General features: G+C 52.8%; 4 protein-coding genes across 4 annotated transcripts; 3 read left to right on the forward strand and 1 right to left on the reverse strand.

Annotated features, from left to right (window-relative positions):
* Window positions 1-402: 402 nt before the first annotated feature.
* Window positions 403-7,053, forward strand: VTN00DRAFT_2765 (uncharacterized protein; the record flags this gene model as incomplete). The annotated part of the gene is made up of 1 exon (XM_069429011.1): window positions 403-7,053. One exon carries the CDS (start codon window positions 403-405, stop codon window positions 7,051-7,053), a length of 6,651 nt encoding a protein of 2,216 aa, XP_069283181.1.
* A 503-nt stretch (window positions 7,054-7,556) lies between these two features.
* On the forward strand, window positions 7,557-9,825 carry VTN00DRAFT_2766 (uncharacterized protein; the record flags this gene model as incomplete). Its single annotated transcript, XM_069429012.1, has 2 exons — window positions 7,557-7,588; window positions 7,668-9,825. The coding sequence occupies 2 exons, from the start codon at window positions 7,557-7,559 to the stop codon at window positions 9,823-9,825; spliced, it is 2,190 nt and encodes a 729-aa protein (XP_069283182.1).
* Window positions 9,826-10,538: 713 nt separating this feature from the next.
* Window positions 10,539-11,309, forward strand: VTN00DRAFT_2767 (uncharacterized protein; the record flags this gene model as incomplete). The annotated part of the gene is made up of 1 exon (XM_069429013.1): window positions 10,539-11,309. The coding sequence occupies one exon, from the start codon at window positions 10,539-10,541 to the stop codon at window positions 11,307-11,309; it is 771 nt and encodes a 256-aa protein (XP_069283183.1).
* Window positions 11,310-12,248: 939 nt separating this feature from the next.
* VTN00DRAFT_2768 (uncharacterized protein) lies at window positions 12,249-14,470 on the reverse strand (the record flags this gene model as incomplete). The annotated part of the gene is made up of 9 exons (XM_069429014.1): window positions 12,249-12,432; window positions 12,515-12,844; window positions 12,958-13,011; window positions 13,066-13,152; window positions 13,267-13,721; window positions 13,776-13,878; window positions 13,929-13,945; window positions 14,006-14,213; window positions 14,277-14,470. The coding sequence occupies 9 exons, from the start codon at window positions 14,468-14,470 to the stop codon at window positions 12,249-12,251; spliced, it is 1,632 nt and encodes a 543-aa protein (XP_069283184.1).
* Between the last annotated feature and the right edge of the window lie 255 nt (window positions 14,471-14,725).

Raw genomic sequence — 14,725 nt, forward strand, 5'->3', positions numbered from 1 at the left:
AATACACTGCTTGTCGGCCTTTTGACGCGGTCGCGCGGCGAAGAAGAGCTGGCTCGCCAAACCTTCCCGCGTTCGCCACATCCCCATACTTAGCCTACCGTGGGTACAAAGACCTTTCCGACAACTCTCTCCACTCTCACCGCGACCTGCAAACACCACCAGGCACTCAGCAGCGCATCGACAGCGTCTCTGCCGGCTCGAAGAGGATGACGCAGGTTTGTTAAACCTGAATTCGTCGTGGCCATTGAATTCATCCCTGATCGCAGGTGTGTCTACGCGCCGGTTGATGCAGAGCTCGATTTGAGCCTGGACGGTCCTCTCGTCTATCGCCACGACGCGCTATAACGACCCTCGCGGGATAACAAGGACCTCTACGGACAGCCTATTCTCGAGTCATTCAAAATGACGGAACCAAACATCTCGCAGTACAAGTACTCGGCGATGTCCAACCTGGTTCTCCAGGCGGACCGCCGCTTCGTCACTCGCCGAAATGACGAAGTCACCGGAGACCCGGAGTCCCTCGCGGGTCGCATCAGCGTCAAGGACATGGGCTCGAGAGTCTCTCGCGATACTGCTCCAAAGACCAAGAAGATGCAGGTGGGACCAACATCCATCGAGCGCGGCGCGATTCGAGAGGGCGAAGACGTGCTCGAGAGGGAACAGAGGAAGCGCAAGCGTGGAGAACCTGCACAGCTACGAGGCCAGGGGATCCTCTCCTCCGCTGATGCGCTTATCGAAGGCATCAAGTACCGTCCTCGCACACAGGCTACTCGGGCCACATACGACCTCATCCTTACGATGACCGCGAACCACCTTGGCGATGTCTCCCACGAAGTTGTCCGAAGCGCAGCAGACGCGGTGTTGGAATACCTGAAGGACGAGGACATGAAGGACTTCGATAAGAAGAAGGAAATCGACGACCTGCTGGGCACCACGATGAGTGCAAAGGAGTTCAACGAACTCGTGAACCTGGGCAAGAAGATTACGGACTACGACGCCCAGGACGAGGATGAGAACATGGAAGAAGGCGCAGGTGCAGAAGGCGGCGCTGAGCTAGACGAACGGCAAGGTGTCGCCGTCGTTTTCGACGAGGAGGAGGAAGAAGAAGGAATGGGAACACTCAACGAGGTACGAGACGAAGACGAGCTGTCCGAGGAGGAAGAGGCCGAGGAGGAAGATAGGCAGGGCGCTGAGGAGGCCGCTACGGCGGGTGGCGCTGCTGCTGAGCGAGCAGATCTCGAAGGTCTCCCAGAGGGCGAGGAGATGATTATCGACGGTGGCATCGAAGCTGCTGAGAAGCGTCAAGATAAAGCCAAATTGAACGTTCCGGCTCGTGAAATCGACGCATATTGGCTGCAACGCCAGATCGGCTCGGCGTATTCGGATGCGCATGTACAGCACGAGAAGGCTAGGGACGCGATGGAGATCATGGGCGGCAAATCAGAAGACGGTACTGAGCGGTCACTTCGAGATGTGGAAAATGATCTGATGGAGCTGTTCGACTACGACTATCCGGACCTTGTTGCAAAGCTGGTCACCAACAGGGACAAGATTGTCTGGGTTACACGTTGGAGGAGAGTCGCCGAAGATGCTGAGGCTCGTAACGCGGTTGAGAATGAGATGATTGGCGCTGGTCATGTTGCCATATTGGATGAGCTTCGTGGAAAGACCGTTCGCGATGAGGCGGCAGAGCGCCCTGGCAAGAAGATAAAGGTCGACCTCATGGATATTGATGTTCCTTCTGGACCTCCTGAGGAGAAACCCAGAGAGGGCGGACTTGTTGGAGGGCTGCAGCCAAGGAGGCTTATCAATTTGGAGAACCTCGTTTTTGACCAAGGTAACCATCTCATGACGAACCCAAATGTCAAACTTCCTCAAGGATCCACGAAGCGGACATTCAAGGGCTACGAAGAAATCCACGTCCCTGCGCCCAAGCCGAAGAGGGACCCAGGCGAAAAGAATCTTCCGACTACTGAGCTTCCTGACTGGGCCCGCGTTGGCTTCGGGACTTCGAAGGAGCTGAACCGCATCCAGACCAAGTGTTTCCCCATGGCCTTCCACGAAGACGGGAACATGCTGGTCTGTGCTCCAACTGGATCTGGTAAGACCAACGTGGCGATGCTCACCATCTTGCGTGAGATTGGCAAGAACCGCAACCCTGAAACCGGCGAGATCATGCTCGATGATTTCAAGATCGTATATATCGCTCCGCTGAAGGCCCTGGTCCAGGAACAAGTCGGCAACTTTGGCAAGCGACTGGAGCCTTACGGTATTAGAGTCTCTGAGCTCACGGGTGATCGCCAGCTCACGAAACAGCAAATCGCCGACACCCAGATTATTGTTACGACGCCTGAGAAGTGGGATATTATCACTAGGAAGGCTACGGATACCAGCTACACGAAGCTTGTCCGTCTGATTATCATCGATGAGATTCATCTCCTCCACGATGAACGTGGCCCTGTTCTGGAGAGTATCGTCAGCAGGACAATCCGCAATATCGAACAGACTGGAGAGCCGGTCCGAATTATTGGACTCAGTGCCACCCTTCCCAACTATCGCGATGTTGGAAGTTTCCTGCGTGTTGACCCAACAAAGGGCTTGTTCCACTTTGATGGATCCTTCCGGCCATGTCCCCTGAAGCAAGAGTTCATCGGTGTGACAGACAAGAAGGCCATCAAGCAGCTGAAGACCATGAACGATGTCTGTTACACTAAAGTTCTGGAGCAGGTTGGACAACACCGGAACCAGATGCTCATCTTCGTCCATTCGAGAAAGGAAACGGCGAAGACAGCCAAGTACATCAGAGATAAGGCTGTTGAAATGGAGACGATCGGCCAGATCTTGCGCAGCGATGCTGCCAGCAGGGCTATCCTTGCCGAGGAAGCAGAATCTGTGGACGACCCAGCGCTGAAAGATCTCTTGCCATATGGCTTTGGCATCCATCATGCTGGAATGAGTCTTGCGGATCGTGATTCCGTCCAGGCGCTGTTTGCTGACGGCAGCATCCAAGTTCTCGTCTGTACGGCGACTCTGGCATGGGGTGTTAACCTCCCTGCACACACCGTTATCATCAAGGGCACTCAGGTCTACTCTCCCGAGAAGGGCAGTTGGGTCGAGCTAAGCCCCCAGGATGTTCTTCAGATGTTGGGACGAGCTGGACGACCCCAATATGACACGTTCGGTGAAGGTATCATCATCACCTCACAAAGCGAGCTGCAGTACTACCTCTCCCTGATGAATCAGCAGTTGCCGATCGAGAGCCAGCTGATGAGCAAGCTTGCTGACAATCTCAACGCTGAGATTGTCCTTGGAAACGTTCGCAACCGTGATGATGGTGTGGAGTGGTTGGGCTACACGTATCTCTTCGTTCGGATGCTACGCTCTCCCGGCCTGTATAGTGTGGGCGCTGATTACGAGAATGACGAGGCGCTTGAACAGAAACGCGTTGACCTCATTCATTCGGCCGCAGTTGTCTTGGAGAAGGCAGGTCTGGTGAAGTATGAGAAGAAGACTGGCCGGTTACAGTCCACGGAACTCGGCCGGATTGCTTCCCACTATTACATCACCCACAACTCAATGTTGACATACAATCAACATCTCCAGCCGATGATCAGCACCATTGAACTCTTCAGGATCTTCGCTCTGAGCGACGAGTTCAAGTATATCCCTGTTCGCCAGGATGAGAAGCTTGAATTGGCCAAGCTGTTGGGCCGTGTTCCAGTTCCAGTGAAAGAAGGTATTGAGGAACCACACGCCAAGATCAATGTCCTTCTGCAGGCATTTATCTCCCGACTGAAGTTAGAGGGTCTAGCCTTGATGGCCGATTTGGTGTATGTCACTCAATCAGCCGGGCGCATTCTCCGTGCTATTTTCGAGATTGCATTGAAGAAGGGATGGGCGTCAGTCGCAAAAACCGCACTTGATCTCTGCAAGATGGCGGAAAAGCGAATGTGGCCAACGATGACGCCCCTTCGCCAATTCCCCTCATGCCCCCGGGAGATCGTTCAAAAGGCTGAAAGGATTGACGTGCCTTGGTCAAGTTACTTTGATCTGGACCCTCCCCGCATGGGCGAGCTTCTGGGAATGCCCAAGGCCGGCAGGACCGTCTGTGACCTTGTGTCGAAGTTCCCTCGCTTGGAGGTGCAGGCGCAGGTTCAGCCCATGACCAGATCGATGCTCCGAGTTGAGTTGACCATTACCCCTAACTTCGTCTGGGATGATGCCTTGCATGGTGTTGCTGAAAGCTTCTGGATCTTGGTCGAGGATTGTGATGGCGAAGAGATTCTGTTCCATGACCAGTTCATCCTCCGGAGGGAGTTCGCGCAATCAGAGATGAACGAGCACCTCGTTGACTTCACTGTCCCTATAACGGAGCCGATGCCTCCTAACTATTTCATCTCGCTCGTCTCTGATCGCTGGATGCACTCCGAGACCAAGATCGCGGTTTCTTTCCAGAAGCTGATCCTGCCGGAACGCTTCCCACCTCACACTCCACTGCTCGACATGCAGCGGGTGCCCGTCAAAGCGCTCAAAAGGGAAGAATATCAGCGGCTATATCCGGACTGGGACCATTTCAACAAGGTACAGACACAAGTCTTCAAGTCGCTATACGATACAGACGACAATGTGTTCATCGGAGCTCCTACTGGCAGTGGAAAGACTGTTTGCGCTGAGTTTGCTCTGCTCCGTCACTGGTCGAAGCCAAACCGTGGACGTGCAGTCTATATTGCTCCTTTCCAGGAGCTAGTTGACCAGCGCCTTGCAGACTGGGAGAAACGACTGAGCAAGATCGGTGGTGGCAAGACCATCGTCAAGCTTACCGGGGAGACTTCGGCTGATCTGAAGCTGTTGGAGAGGGCAGACCTTGTCCTTGCTACGCCGGTTCAATGGGATGTCTTGTCTCGCCAGTGGCAGAGACGAAAGAACGTGCAGACAGTGCAGCTTTTCATCGCCGATGAACTGCACATGCTTGGAGGTCTCGGTGGATATGTTTATGAGGTTGTCGTCTCACGTATGCACTTTATCGCTCTGCAGACCGAGAACGAGATGCGCATTGTCGGCTTGAGCGTTTCCCTTTCCAACGCCCGCGACATTGGAGAGTGGATTGGCGCCAACAAGCACACCATCTTCAACTTCAGCCCTCATGTTCGTCCAGTTCCTCTGGAGCTCCATATCCAGTCTTACAACATTCCTCACTTCCCTTCTCTTATGATAGCCATGGCGAAGCCAGCATATCACTCGATCCTGCAACTGTCACCAGACAAGCCAGCTTTGGTGTTCGTGCCCAGTCGCAAGCAGACACGCTCGACGGCCATGGACCTTTTGGCTGCCTGCGTTGCTGACGACAACGAGGATCGGTTTCTGCATGCGGACGTTGAAGAACTTGCTCCTCTGTTGAATCGGATAAATGAGCAGACCCTGGCCGAGTCCATCTCTCACGGTATTGGATACTACCATGAGGCACTGAGCCCAAGCGACAAGCGCATTGTCTCGCACCTGTTCCAAATAGGAGCAATTCAGGTTATGCTGGCTTCAAGGGACGTGTGCTGGGAGATCGACTTCAATGCTCATTTGGTCATCATCATGAATACCCAATTCTTCGAAGGCCGCGAGCATCGATACATCGATTACCCAATCAGTGAGATCCTGCAGATGTTTGGCAAAGCTTCTCGGCCGATGGAGGACAAGATCGGCCGAGGTGTTCTCATGGTTCCTGCAGTGAAGCGGGATTACTACAAGAAATTTCTGCACGAGGCCCTTCCCATCGAGAGCCACCTCCAGATCTATCTGCACGATGCGTTTGTCACAGAAATCAGCACCAAGACCATCGCATCTACTCAGGACGCGGTTGACTGGATGACTTACACCTATTTCTACCGACGTCTCCTTGCCAACCCAAGCTTCTACGGTCTCAGTGATGTCAGCCACGAAGGTCTGAGCACGTTCTTATCGGAGCTCGTTGAGAACACTCTCAAGGAGTTGTCTGAAGCCAAGATTATCGACCTGGACGAGGAGGATGACACCGTCTCGCCACTGAACGCGGCCATGATCGCGGCCTACTACAACATTTCCTTCATCACCATGCAGACCTTCCTATTATCTTTGAGCGCCCGGACCAAGCTGAAGGGCATCCTGGAAATCGTCACGTCGGCGACGGAATTCGAGTCGATCCAGATGCGCCGTCACGAAGACCACATCTTGCGTCGTGTCTATGACCGCGTGCCCGTCAAGATGGCGCAGCCCGCATATGACTCTCCTCATTTCAAGGCCTTCGTCCTGCTTCAGGCGCACTTTTCGCGCATGCAACTGCCGATCGATCTGGCCAAAGACCAGGAGGTGATCGTAAGCAAGGTGCTCAACCTCCTTAGCGCGTGTGTCGACGTCCTGTCCTCCGAGGGTCACCTGAACGCGATGAACGCGATGGAGATGTCGCAGATGGTGGTGCAAGCCATGTGGGATCGCGATAGCCCTCTGAAGCAGATCCCCCACTTCACGCCTGAGGTCATCAAAGTGGCCAATGAGTACAACATCAAGGACATCTTCGAATTTATGGAGGCCATGGACCCGTCGGAGAACAAAGACTACGCAACGCTCGTCAAGCGACTGGGACTCGACAATAAGCAGCTGGCTCAGGCAGCTGCCTTCACCAACGACAAGTACCCCAACGTCGATCTCGACTTCCAGGTGGAGGACCCCGAGAACATCACGGCGGGCGAGCCTGCCTATCTCAAGATCAAGATTGAGCGCGATGTTGAAGAGGACGAGGAACCCGACACGACCGTGCACGCGCCTTTCTACCCCGGTAGAAAGATGGAGAACTGGTGGCTGGTCGTCGGTGAGGAGTCGACTAAGAGTCTGCTGGCGATCAAGCGTGTGACGATCGGTCGCAAGCTGGAGATGCGCCTTGAATACGTGGTGCCTACGCCTGGCGAGCACGAGCTGACGCTGTATCTGATGAGCGACAGCTATGTCGGCGTCGACCAGGATCCCACGTTCACCGTCACCGCGGCAGAGGGTATGGAGGAGGATGAGAGCGAGGAGGAAGAGGAGTGAAAGTGAAAATTATGATACACTTTTGCTATTTTTAGATGTCTTGGTTGTATACTGTAACTCCATGGTGTAATGTAAAACAAATTGCATAATGCTAGTTTTGTATTTGTTTGCAAGGATCTGGATGTCTTTCTATCTCTTGAAATACAGAATATGATATCCCTTGGCACGTCCCATCGTATTCAGTTCCTGAGCATCACCAGGGTCCTCTCACCAGGATCAACATGATCGCCCTGCCGAGGTGGGGAGACAGCGACTGCGTCCGGCCAGCCCCGCCTCCAGACCGCTCGCTGGCCTGTACAAGACATAGATGCTGTGTATCCAGGAGCTCTCTTTCTCCTCTCTTTCCTCCATCTCCCCGCACTCCTTGTTGTCTGCGGTCATCCCTTTTGTTCCTCAACACGTCGCCACCTCCATCGTTTCATCTCCGAGACGCGATCCTGCACAGTCCAGAGTCGTGTCTGAATACCCCCCGCACGACCATCGCAACCAGATTTGGAACCATCATGACTATCCGTGCGGCTAAGTTTACGCCCGAGTGAGAATGGCGTTTAGCAAGATGGCGTTGCCTTTCTTCTGGGATCTGCCTGGCTAACTTGAGAATCACACAAGTGCAGGGTCCTCATCGGAGCTCCCAGACGCTCCTCCGCTGTCCCCAACACTGCCGGCACCCTCGCCGTGTACACGCAGACGACGTACTCTTTCGAGTCCCATTCCAAGACCAGTGAGATCCGTGTCCTGGACATTGCCACGGGTCGTTCCGCTCTGGTTACCAATGACCAGGGGGCGAGCAACCCGCAGTGGCTGGGCGACGGCGACCAGCTGGTCTGGTTGAAAGAGAAGGAGAACGGAAACACCAGCTTCATCATCGGTGATGCGCGCGAGGTCGACAGGACCTACACTGCTGGTACAGTCCCAGGGCCTGTTTCCGACCTCAAGGTCACCACCATCGAGCCCGGCAAGATCGGCTTCGCGGTCTCGGGTAAGGCCAACCCGGACGGTTCGCTCTATAACCCAAAAGATGCGAAGAAGCCCCATAGCACCGGGAAGCTATACACTAAGCTCTTCGTACGGCACTGGGACTCGTACATCGAGCCTCAGAAGAATGCCATCTGGTACGGCTTGCTCCAGATTGTCCCGTCCTCCACGGGAGGCAGACAGGTCGGGAAGTACTGCGTGTCCGGGTTGACGAACCTCATCGCTGTCTCTGGGCTTACAGGAGTCGAGTCACCCATCCCACCGTTCGGGGGCACTGGCGATTTCGACATCAGCCCAACAGCGATCGTGTTCGTTGCCAAGGATCCTCAGCTCAATCCTGCGACTCACACGGCCTGCGTGTGCTACTATTGTCCGATGTTCTCGTGGACGAGTGTGAACACGCAGGAGGTGAAGGTATGCAAGGTGGAGAATAAATTGGAGGGTGCGATGTCATCTCCCGTGCTTTCGTCAGATGGTGGTTCGATCGTCTTCCTGGCCATGAAAGAGGATGGCTACGAATCCGACAAGAACCGGATCGTCTATGTGCCGAATCCCTGGGATGGTCAGATGTTCGAGATATTCGAATCAAGCGATGGGGTCGGACAATGGAATCTTAGCCCGAGCGCCGTCTCGTGGGCTTATGATGATAAGTCTCTGCTCATTCAGGTCGAAGAAACCGGCCGTGGGGTCCTGTATCAGCTTCCTCTGGAGAACGTCATCAGTGCCACCCCGGCTTCGTTGAAGAAGCTTACGCATTCGGGGTACGTGTCTGATGTTGTACCTGCAGCAGCAAATTCGCCAAAGCTCTTCCTTTCCAGCAGTAATCTGGTAGAAAGCAGCGTGTACACAATCATTGACCCTTCTTCTCCCGAGGATGTCACGATAGTATCGTCGAGCACCCGTGGTGGAGCTTCGCTCGGGCTCTCCCAGTCGCAGGTGGACGAGATCTGGTTTAAAGGAGCAAACAACCACCCCGTCCATGCGTGGGTCGTGAAACCTTCCAAATTCGACCCAGCTCAGAAGTATCCTCTCGCATACATGATCCACGGAGGACCTCAAGGAGCGTGGAACGATCAATGGAGCACCCGCTGGAACCCTGCCGTGTTTGCGGAGCAGGGTTATGTCGTGATCACGCCTAATCCCACAGGAAGTACTGGTTACGGTCAGCCCTTTACGGATGCAATCCGGGGTTCCTGGGGCGGACTTCCTTACATCGATCTCCAGAAGGGGTTTGAGTATATCGAGCAGAATCTCGACTATGTTGATACAGACAGGGCAGTTGCCCTGGGGGCTTCCTATGGCGGCTACATGATGAACTGGATCCAGGGGCACTCGCTTGGTCGCAAGTTCAAGGCCCTCGTAACTCACGATGGTGTCTTCAGCATGACTTCCCAGCTGGCTAGTGAGGAGCAATACTTCCCACTCCACGATCTCACGGGCCCAATCTGGAAGGTTCCCGAGGACTGGGAGAGATGGGACCCGTCACGGTTCACAGCAAACTGGGAGACCCCTCATCTGATCATCCACAACGAGCTCGATTACCGACTGACGATCGCGGAGGGCCTGGCAGCCTTTAATGTCCTGCAGATGAGAGGCATTGACAGCGCATTCTTGACGTTCCCGGACGAGAATCACTGGGTCTTGAAGCCTGAAAATTCGCTGATGTGGCATCGTACAGTTATTAACTGGATCAACAAGTATGTTGGGTTGCCTCCAATATCGAAGCAGGAGAATCCATTTTCTCCGCAGGGACAGCAGCATCTGGTAAAGAACATGGGGAACTTATCAATTTCATAGCTTCCAGGTGGCAATGTTTGGAAGACCTCCTTCATGAAAGGTGGTCCATGAATGATTGATGACTCAGTTTGTTTTCCGCTTGTGGAAGACTTGAACAGGGACTGCGTGGCATTGCTGGATTTCTTTTGAAGAAAATCTTCTTTATCTATTGTTTTTGATCCTAAACTCTTTGTGTAGAGGTGTCCAGCCTAAAGATTGCGAACAAAGAATATGCCTGAGGCTTGTCCTTCCACCACAACACACACGATCTATTCTGATCTACACAAAGAACTACTTACTTCAAGGCTACTTTCTTCAAGCCATCTGGTGGCGTCAAAGAGGTAGTCACAACAATCTCCATTGTATCGGTTCGCTACTATAAGTGACCGGCTTCTACCACGACTTCTGTGTCAAGTTATATTTACCATCAAACGACTTTCCGGCATTTCCAGGTTATAACTTGCTTCTGATTAAATCGATCATTCTGCAAACTTATCCCATCTACGAGGGAAGAATATACAGACTCTACCAAGACGTATATCAGGAGACTGGAAGCTAAGTAGCGTCTTTCATGCTATTGCTCTACCTTGATTTTTCTCGGATCTTTCTTATCTCTATCGATATATTCTATCACCATCGGTTCTGTTTTTGCTACCATCTATATTTTCCCGTATCTCATTATAGAACCCAGCTGAGAAAAAAGCACCAACACCCATAATCATCAATATCACAACATGTTTGGCAGCAACAACAACACCAGAAAGCGTCCAGCAGAGCAGAAACAGCAGCAACCCCCATCACATCAGACACGAACCTTCCAACCGACATCGAATTCATTCAACAACAACATGCTACCAACACCACTACCGACTCCACCCCCCCCGCCATCCAACCATGGCCAAACCCAACAGCAACCGTCATTCACCAATACTAAGATTGAAAACAATGAAAAGAAAAAGAACCAAAAATCCCACACATCCTTCCTCCCCGCCGTCCAACACCTCGCCCGCCCCCTCGTGCCCCTCGTCTCCATCACCACAGGCCGCCCCCATCCAGACTTCCCCCGCACCATCCTTTCCTACCACCTCCTCAACTCCTCCCAGCTCGACGACCTCGCCCGGCACTACCACCAAGTCTGGCCCCCGGTGCCAGAGACCTTCGGATACCCGCTCCGCGTGCCCGCGTGGATCGGGACCAACAACGAGCACGAGGTCGACATCGAGACGAAACGGCGGCGATTCGGACGGTTCGTCGGACTCAGGGGATGCGAGAGCCCGGTCGAGTACTCCGCGGCGCCGTGGGGTGGCGGGAATAGTCTGCACCATGGCAGTGGTGGCGCAAATGGCGCCGACAATGACGACGATGTTAGTACCGAGATCGAGAACGGGAACGAGACAGATATGGAAATGCTCGATCGGATGGAGCGCATGTGGGAGGAAGCGCTGCGCAGGGCGCGAGGGGGGGATGCGGATATGGTGTTGATAAAGAAGGCGGGTGGTGTTTAAAGAAAGCAAGCAAGCAACCCACCCTTGACCTTTTCTTTCTGTTTGCCTGGCCTACAACGATTCGATCCGATCCGATTCGACTCCAAACCCAGTGAGGGGATTTGGATATCCCTGGAAATATGTAAATCAATCTACACATCCACGACGGCCAGCATCATCATCATTATCCAGGCGATCTAATCCGATGAATGACTATACGAACTCAACAAGCAGAGCGGAACACAACCTAAGCGGGGGGACCGATTTGGTTAATAAACACAACGCCGATTTTTTTTCACCTTTTATTATTAAACTTCCTCGCATGGACCCAAACCACAACAAACCAAACGGATCTCTAGCGGAGCAGCCAGCCAGTCAGATGGACGATCGATTTTGCATGACTCATGAGTATACTGTTGCATTTGCATTGCAGTGCATTGCATTACAGGTGTCCGGGGTATGTATGCTATGTCGACTATATTGGATCAGATTAGATATTAGATTAGGCGTTGGAGGAGAGGAACATGGCATGATACACCACATACATATAACGGAGACAGCACAACACAAAACTGAGACATATTTTCATGGTCATATATGGATGAGGATATGATATGAGTGAATACCTGCCTGAGTATATTGGAGATTAGATACGAATGGGATAACAATTGGTGGGGTGTTGGAGTTTGGCCGGTTGATCGGTTAGGTTATTCGAGCAGATGTATTTTAAGTAATCGATGGATCTTATTTTTTCCCTAACATATCCCAATATTGCTGTCCACATATGAGTATAGTTTACCAATTTTGGACTTCAGATCAACAACGCCATATATACCGTGATATATAATGATGCTTCTCAGAGGATCAGAGGCAAGTAACCAGCCCTTGAGGTCTCTATTCTACTGCCCATACATCCAATCCAATGCATGGCATCGAGTCGGGTCCAGTCCAAGCTACGACCTAATGCCCCATCCCCTTCTCCCAATTCTCAACAACCAGCTCCCAATACCTCTCGCGGCTCCGTTCCCTGAACGTCTTTCCCCACTTGATCATGACCAGGAACACGGCCGCGCACGCCATGCCGATGAAGGCGGCTGAGATGAAGCAGTTCTGGTACCCGAGGTTCTCGACCCAGGGTGTTATACTAATTCACACCACAAGTCAGTATTGTCGCCACCACTACTAAGGTCATAGACAGGTACGAAAAGAAGAAAAAAAAAGCATACCCATATCCAATCGCAAACGACATCGTATTCCGGACCAGAATGACTGTGGTCATCGCATCGCCGCTCAGCTCCCGATAGCTGTCGATGAGGTAGTTGACGCTGAGGGTGATGCCGCACGCATTGCAGAACGCGAGCGTGCACATGGCCACGAGCAGGCCGAACCAGTGCACGTCGTGGGCGGCGCCGACGCCCCACAGGATCAGAGACGCGGGGACGACGACGACGCAGGCGGCGAAGGGCCAGAGGCGCTGCTCGGCTTCCATGATGCCGTTGTTGCGCCGGGCGAGTTTGATGGTGAGCCAGTCGCTGAAGCGGCCGGTGAAGAGGGAGCTGGGCGGATGGATCTCAGTTAATATGAATTAGCTAGTCTGGAATGGGGGGACTCTCTGTTGAAATGTGAAGTTTATAGGGAGCCTATAAAGCAACGTGGAAAGGGAGCTTACGCTGCTATCACGCCTATGAGGCAAGCGACGTAGCTGAGGCCGACCATCGATGAACTGGGGGCAAGTATTAGACTGGTTTGACATTCAGATTTTGGGAAAGGATCGTACCCGAAGTTGTATGGTTCAGAGCCCAGAATAATGGAGGAAGTCCCGTTCAGGACATTGAACCAGATCAAGTAAGAGCCGTATGAGAATCTGCAATTGAGAATACGAGCGCATTAGAAGACGAATCAATACCATGGGCCATTTCCAGGTTTATCAGGTTCATTTGATAAAACGGATGCAGGAGATTGAACTACGGATACTAACCCGGCATAGAAGACAACAGGCCAGCTGAGAAAGTACAGGGTCTGCCACACCCTCCGAAACATGTTATTTCGTCCCTGCTTAGTTCCCCAGAGCGCGAGCTTCTGGATGTAAGTTTTCTTTTTATGTATCACGCCGGTGCCACTTTCTCGAGGCTCCTGGTTATCAGTAGCCGTCTTGGGTGTTTTTTCCGGGTTCCGGTTCTCTGAACCAGCAGACGACGCCATTTGACTGCTGTTTTCCACGACACCGATGGAATCTCGCACATAGTTCGTCTCTTCCATGAAAAAGAAGAGGAAAATAACAGCAAAGGCGATGAAAATACTAGGCCAGTAGAAGACCCATCTCCAGCCCTGGTACTGGGCGATAAAACCGCAGATCACGGGAGCAAAGTAATTGCTTCCAGCTAGGAAGAAAGCGTAGAGGCCCATATAAGTTCCACGCTCGTGTGTAAAGTACTATGGGATGTTGGTAAACGACACTGCTAGGAATGCTGTGGCAGTAAGACGTACCACATCTGTGACGCTGATCTCTGGAAGAGCCTCGATGGGGGCAGTGAAGAAGCCCAGGAGGATGTTCCTCGCGATCCACTGGCCATTCGTCGGGGCATAAGGGCTGTTCCACGATCAGTGGCCGCATTTGTTTTCGATATTGAAGACACTTACCCCCACATTGTCATTGCCTGGTACGATTGTCAGCCAAGTTCCACATCCTATGAAGTTCATCATCCTGTAGAACGTACCAGGACGCCCAGCAAGGACAGAATATACGTTAAGCGCTTCCCATGCTGGAGAGCAAATGGTTGCCAGAAAAGGAGACTCCATCCCGCAAGCAGGAACATATAACCGGTCCCTTGGTTGAGCGTGGCAACCGAGACACCGGAGGCCTCAGAAAGAGGAACAAGCACTGAGTAGACCACTGAACCAGCTATCCCGGCGAAAAACGTGTATCTAGATAGAGCGATTCGTTAATCGCTGCTACGATGAGCCGACACGGTCGATCTTTATACTCACACACTCACGCAGACCGTGGACAGAAGCTTTCTTCTTGGAGACCAGTTCAACGGATCGTCGGGACCGTTCGACGGAGTGGGAACCAGCACAATATCAGAGTCCCCTTTGCCCAAATGGCGAGTTGCCAGGATATGCTCCAAGTCGACCAACGTGACCGTTCCAGGAACGGCCTCTTTGTCCACTCTGGGCGTCATGGCGGCGTCCAGGATACTGGATCTTTATTCTAATTGACCGGGTGCAGGCCTGGTCGATCCAGTCACCGTCGGGACAGCTGACAAAGGACCCGGGTGAAGAGGCAGAAAGGATGGATCAAGACGATCGCGTAATGAGTATATCATCACCATATATCCCTGGCTATCTTTGCAGCGCTCCGTAGTCTGATCAGCAGCGTTCGGACCTTCCGCCTCTTATCAGCGCGGGCTACTCCGCCATGGACGGTGCAGTTGTTT

The sequence above is a fragment of the Thermoascus crustaceus genome (assembly GCF_041956765.1).
Source record: "Thermoascus crustaceus strain CBS 181.67 unplaced genomic scaffold VTN00scaffold_11, whole genome shotgun sequence".
NCBI classification, from domain to species: Eukaryota; Fungi; Ascomycota; class Eurotiomycetes; order Eurotiales; family Thermoascaceae; genus Thermoascus; species Thermoascus crustaceus.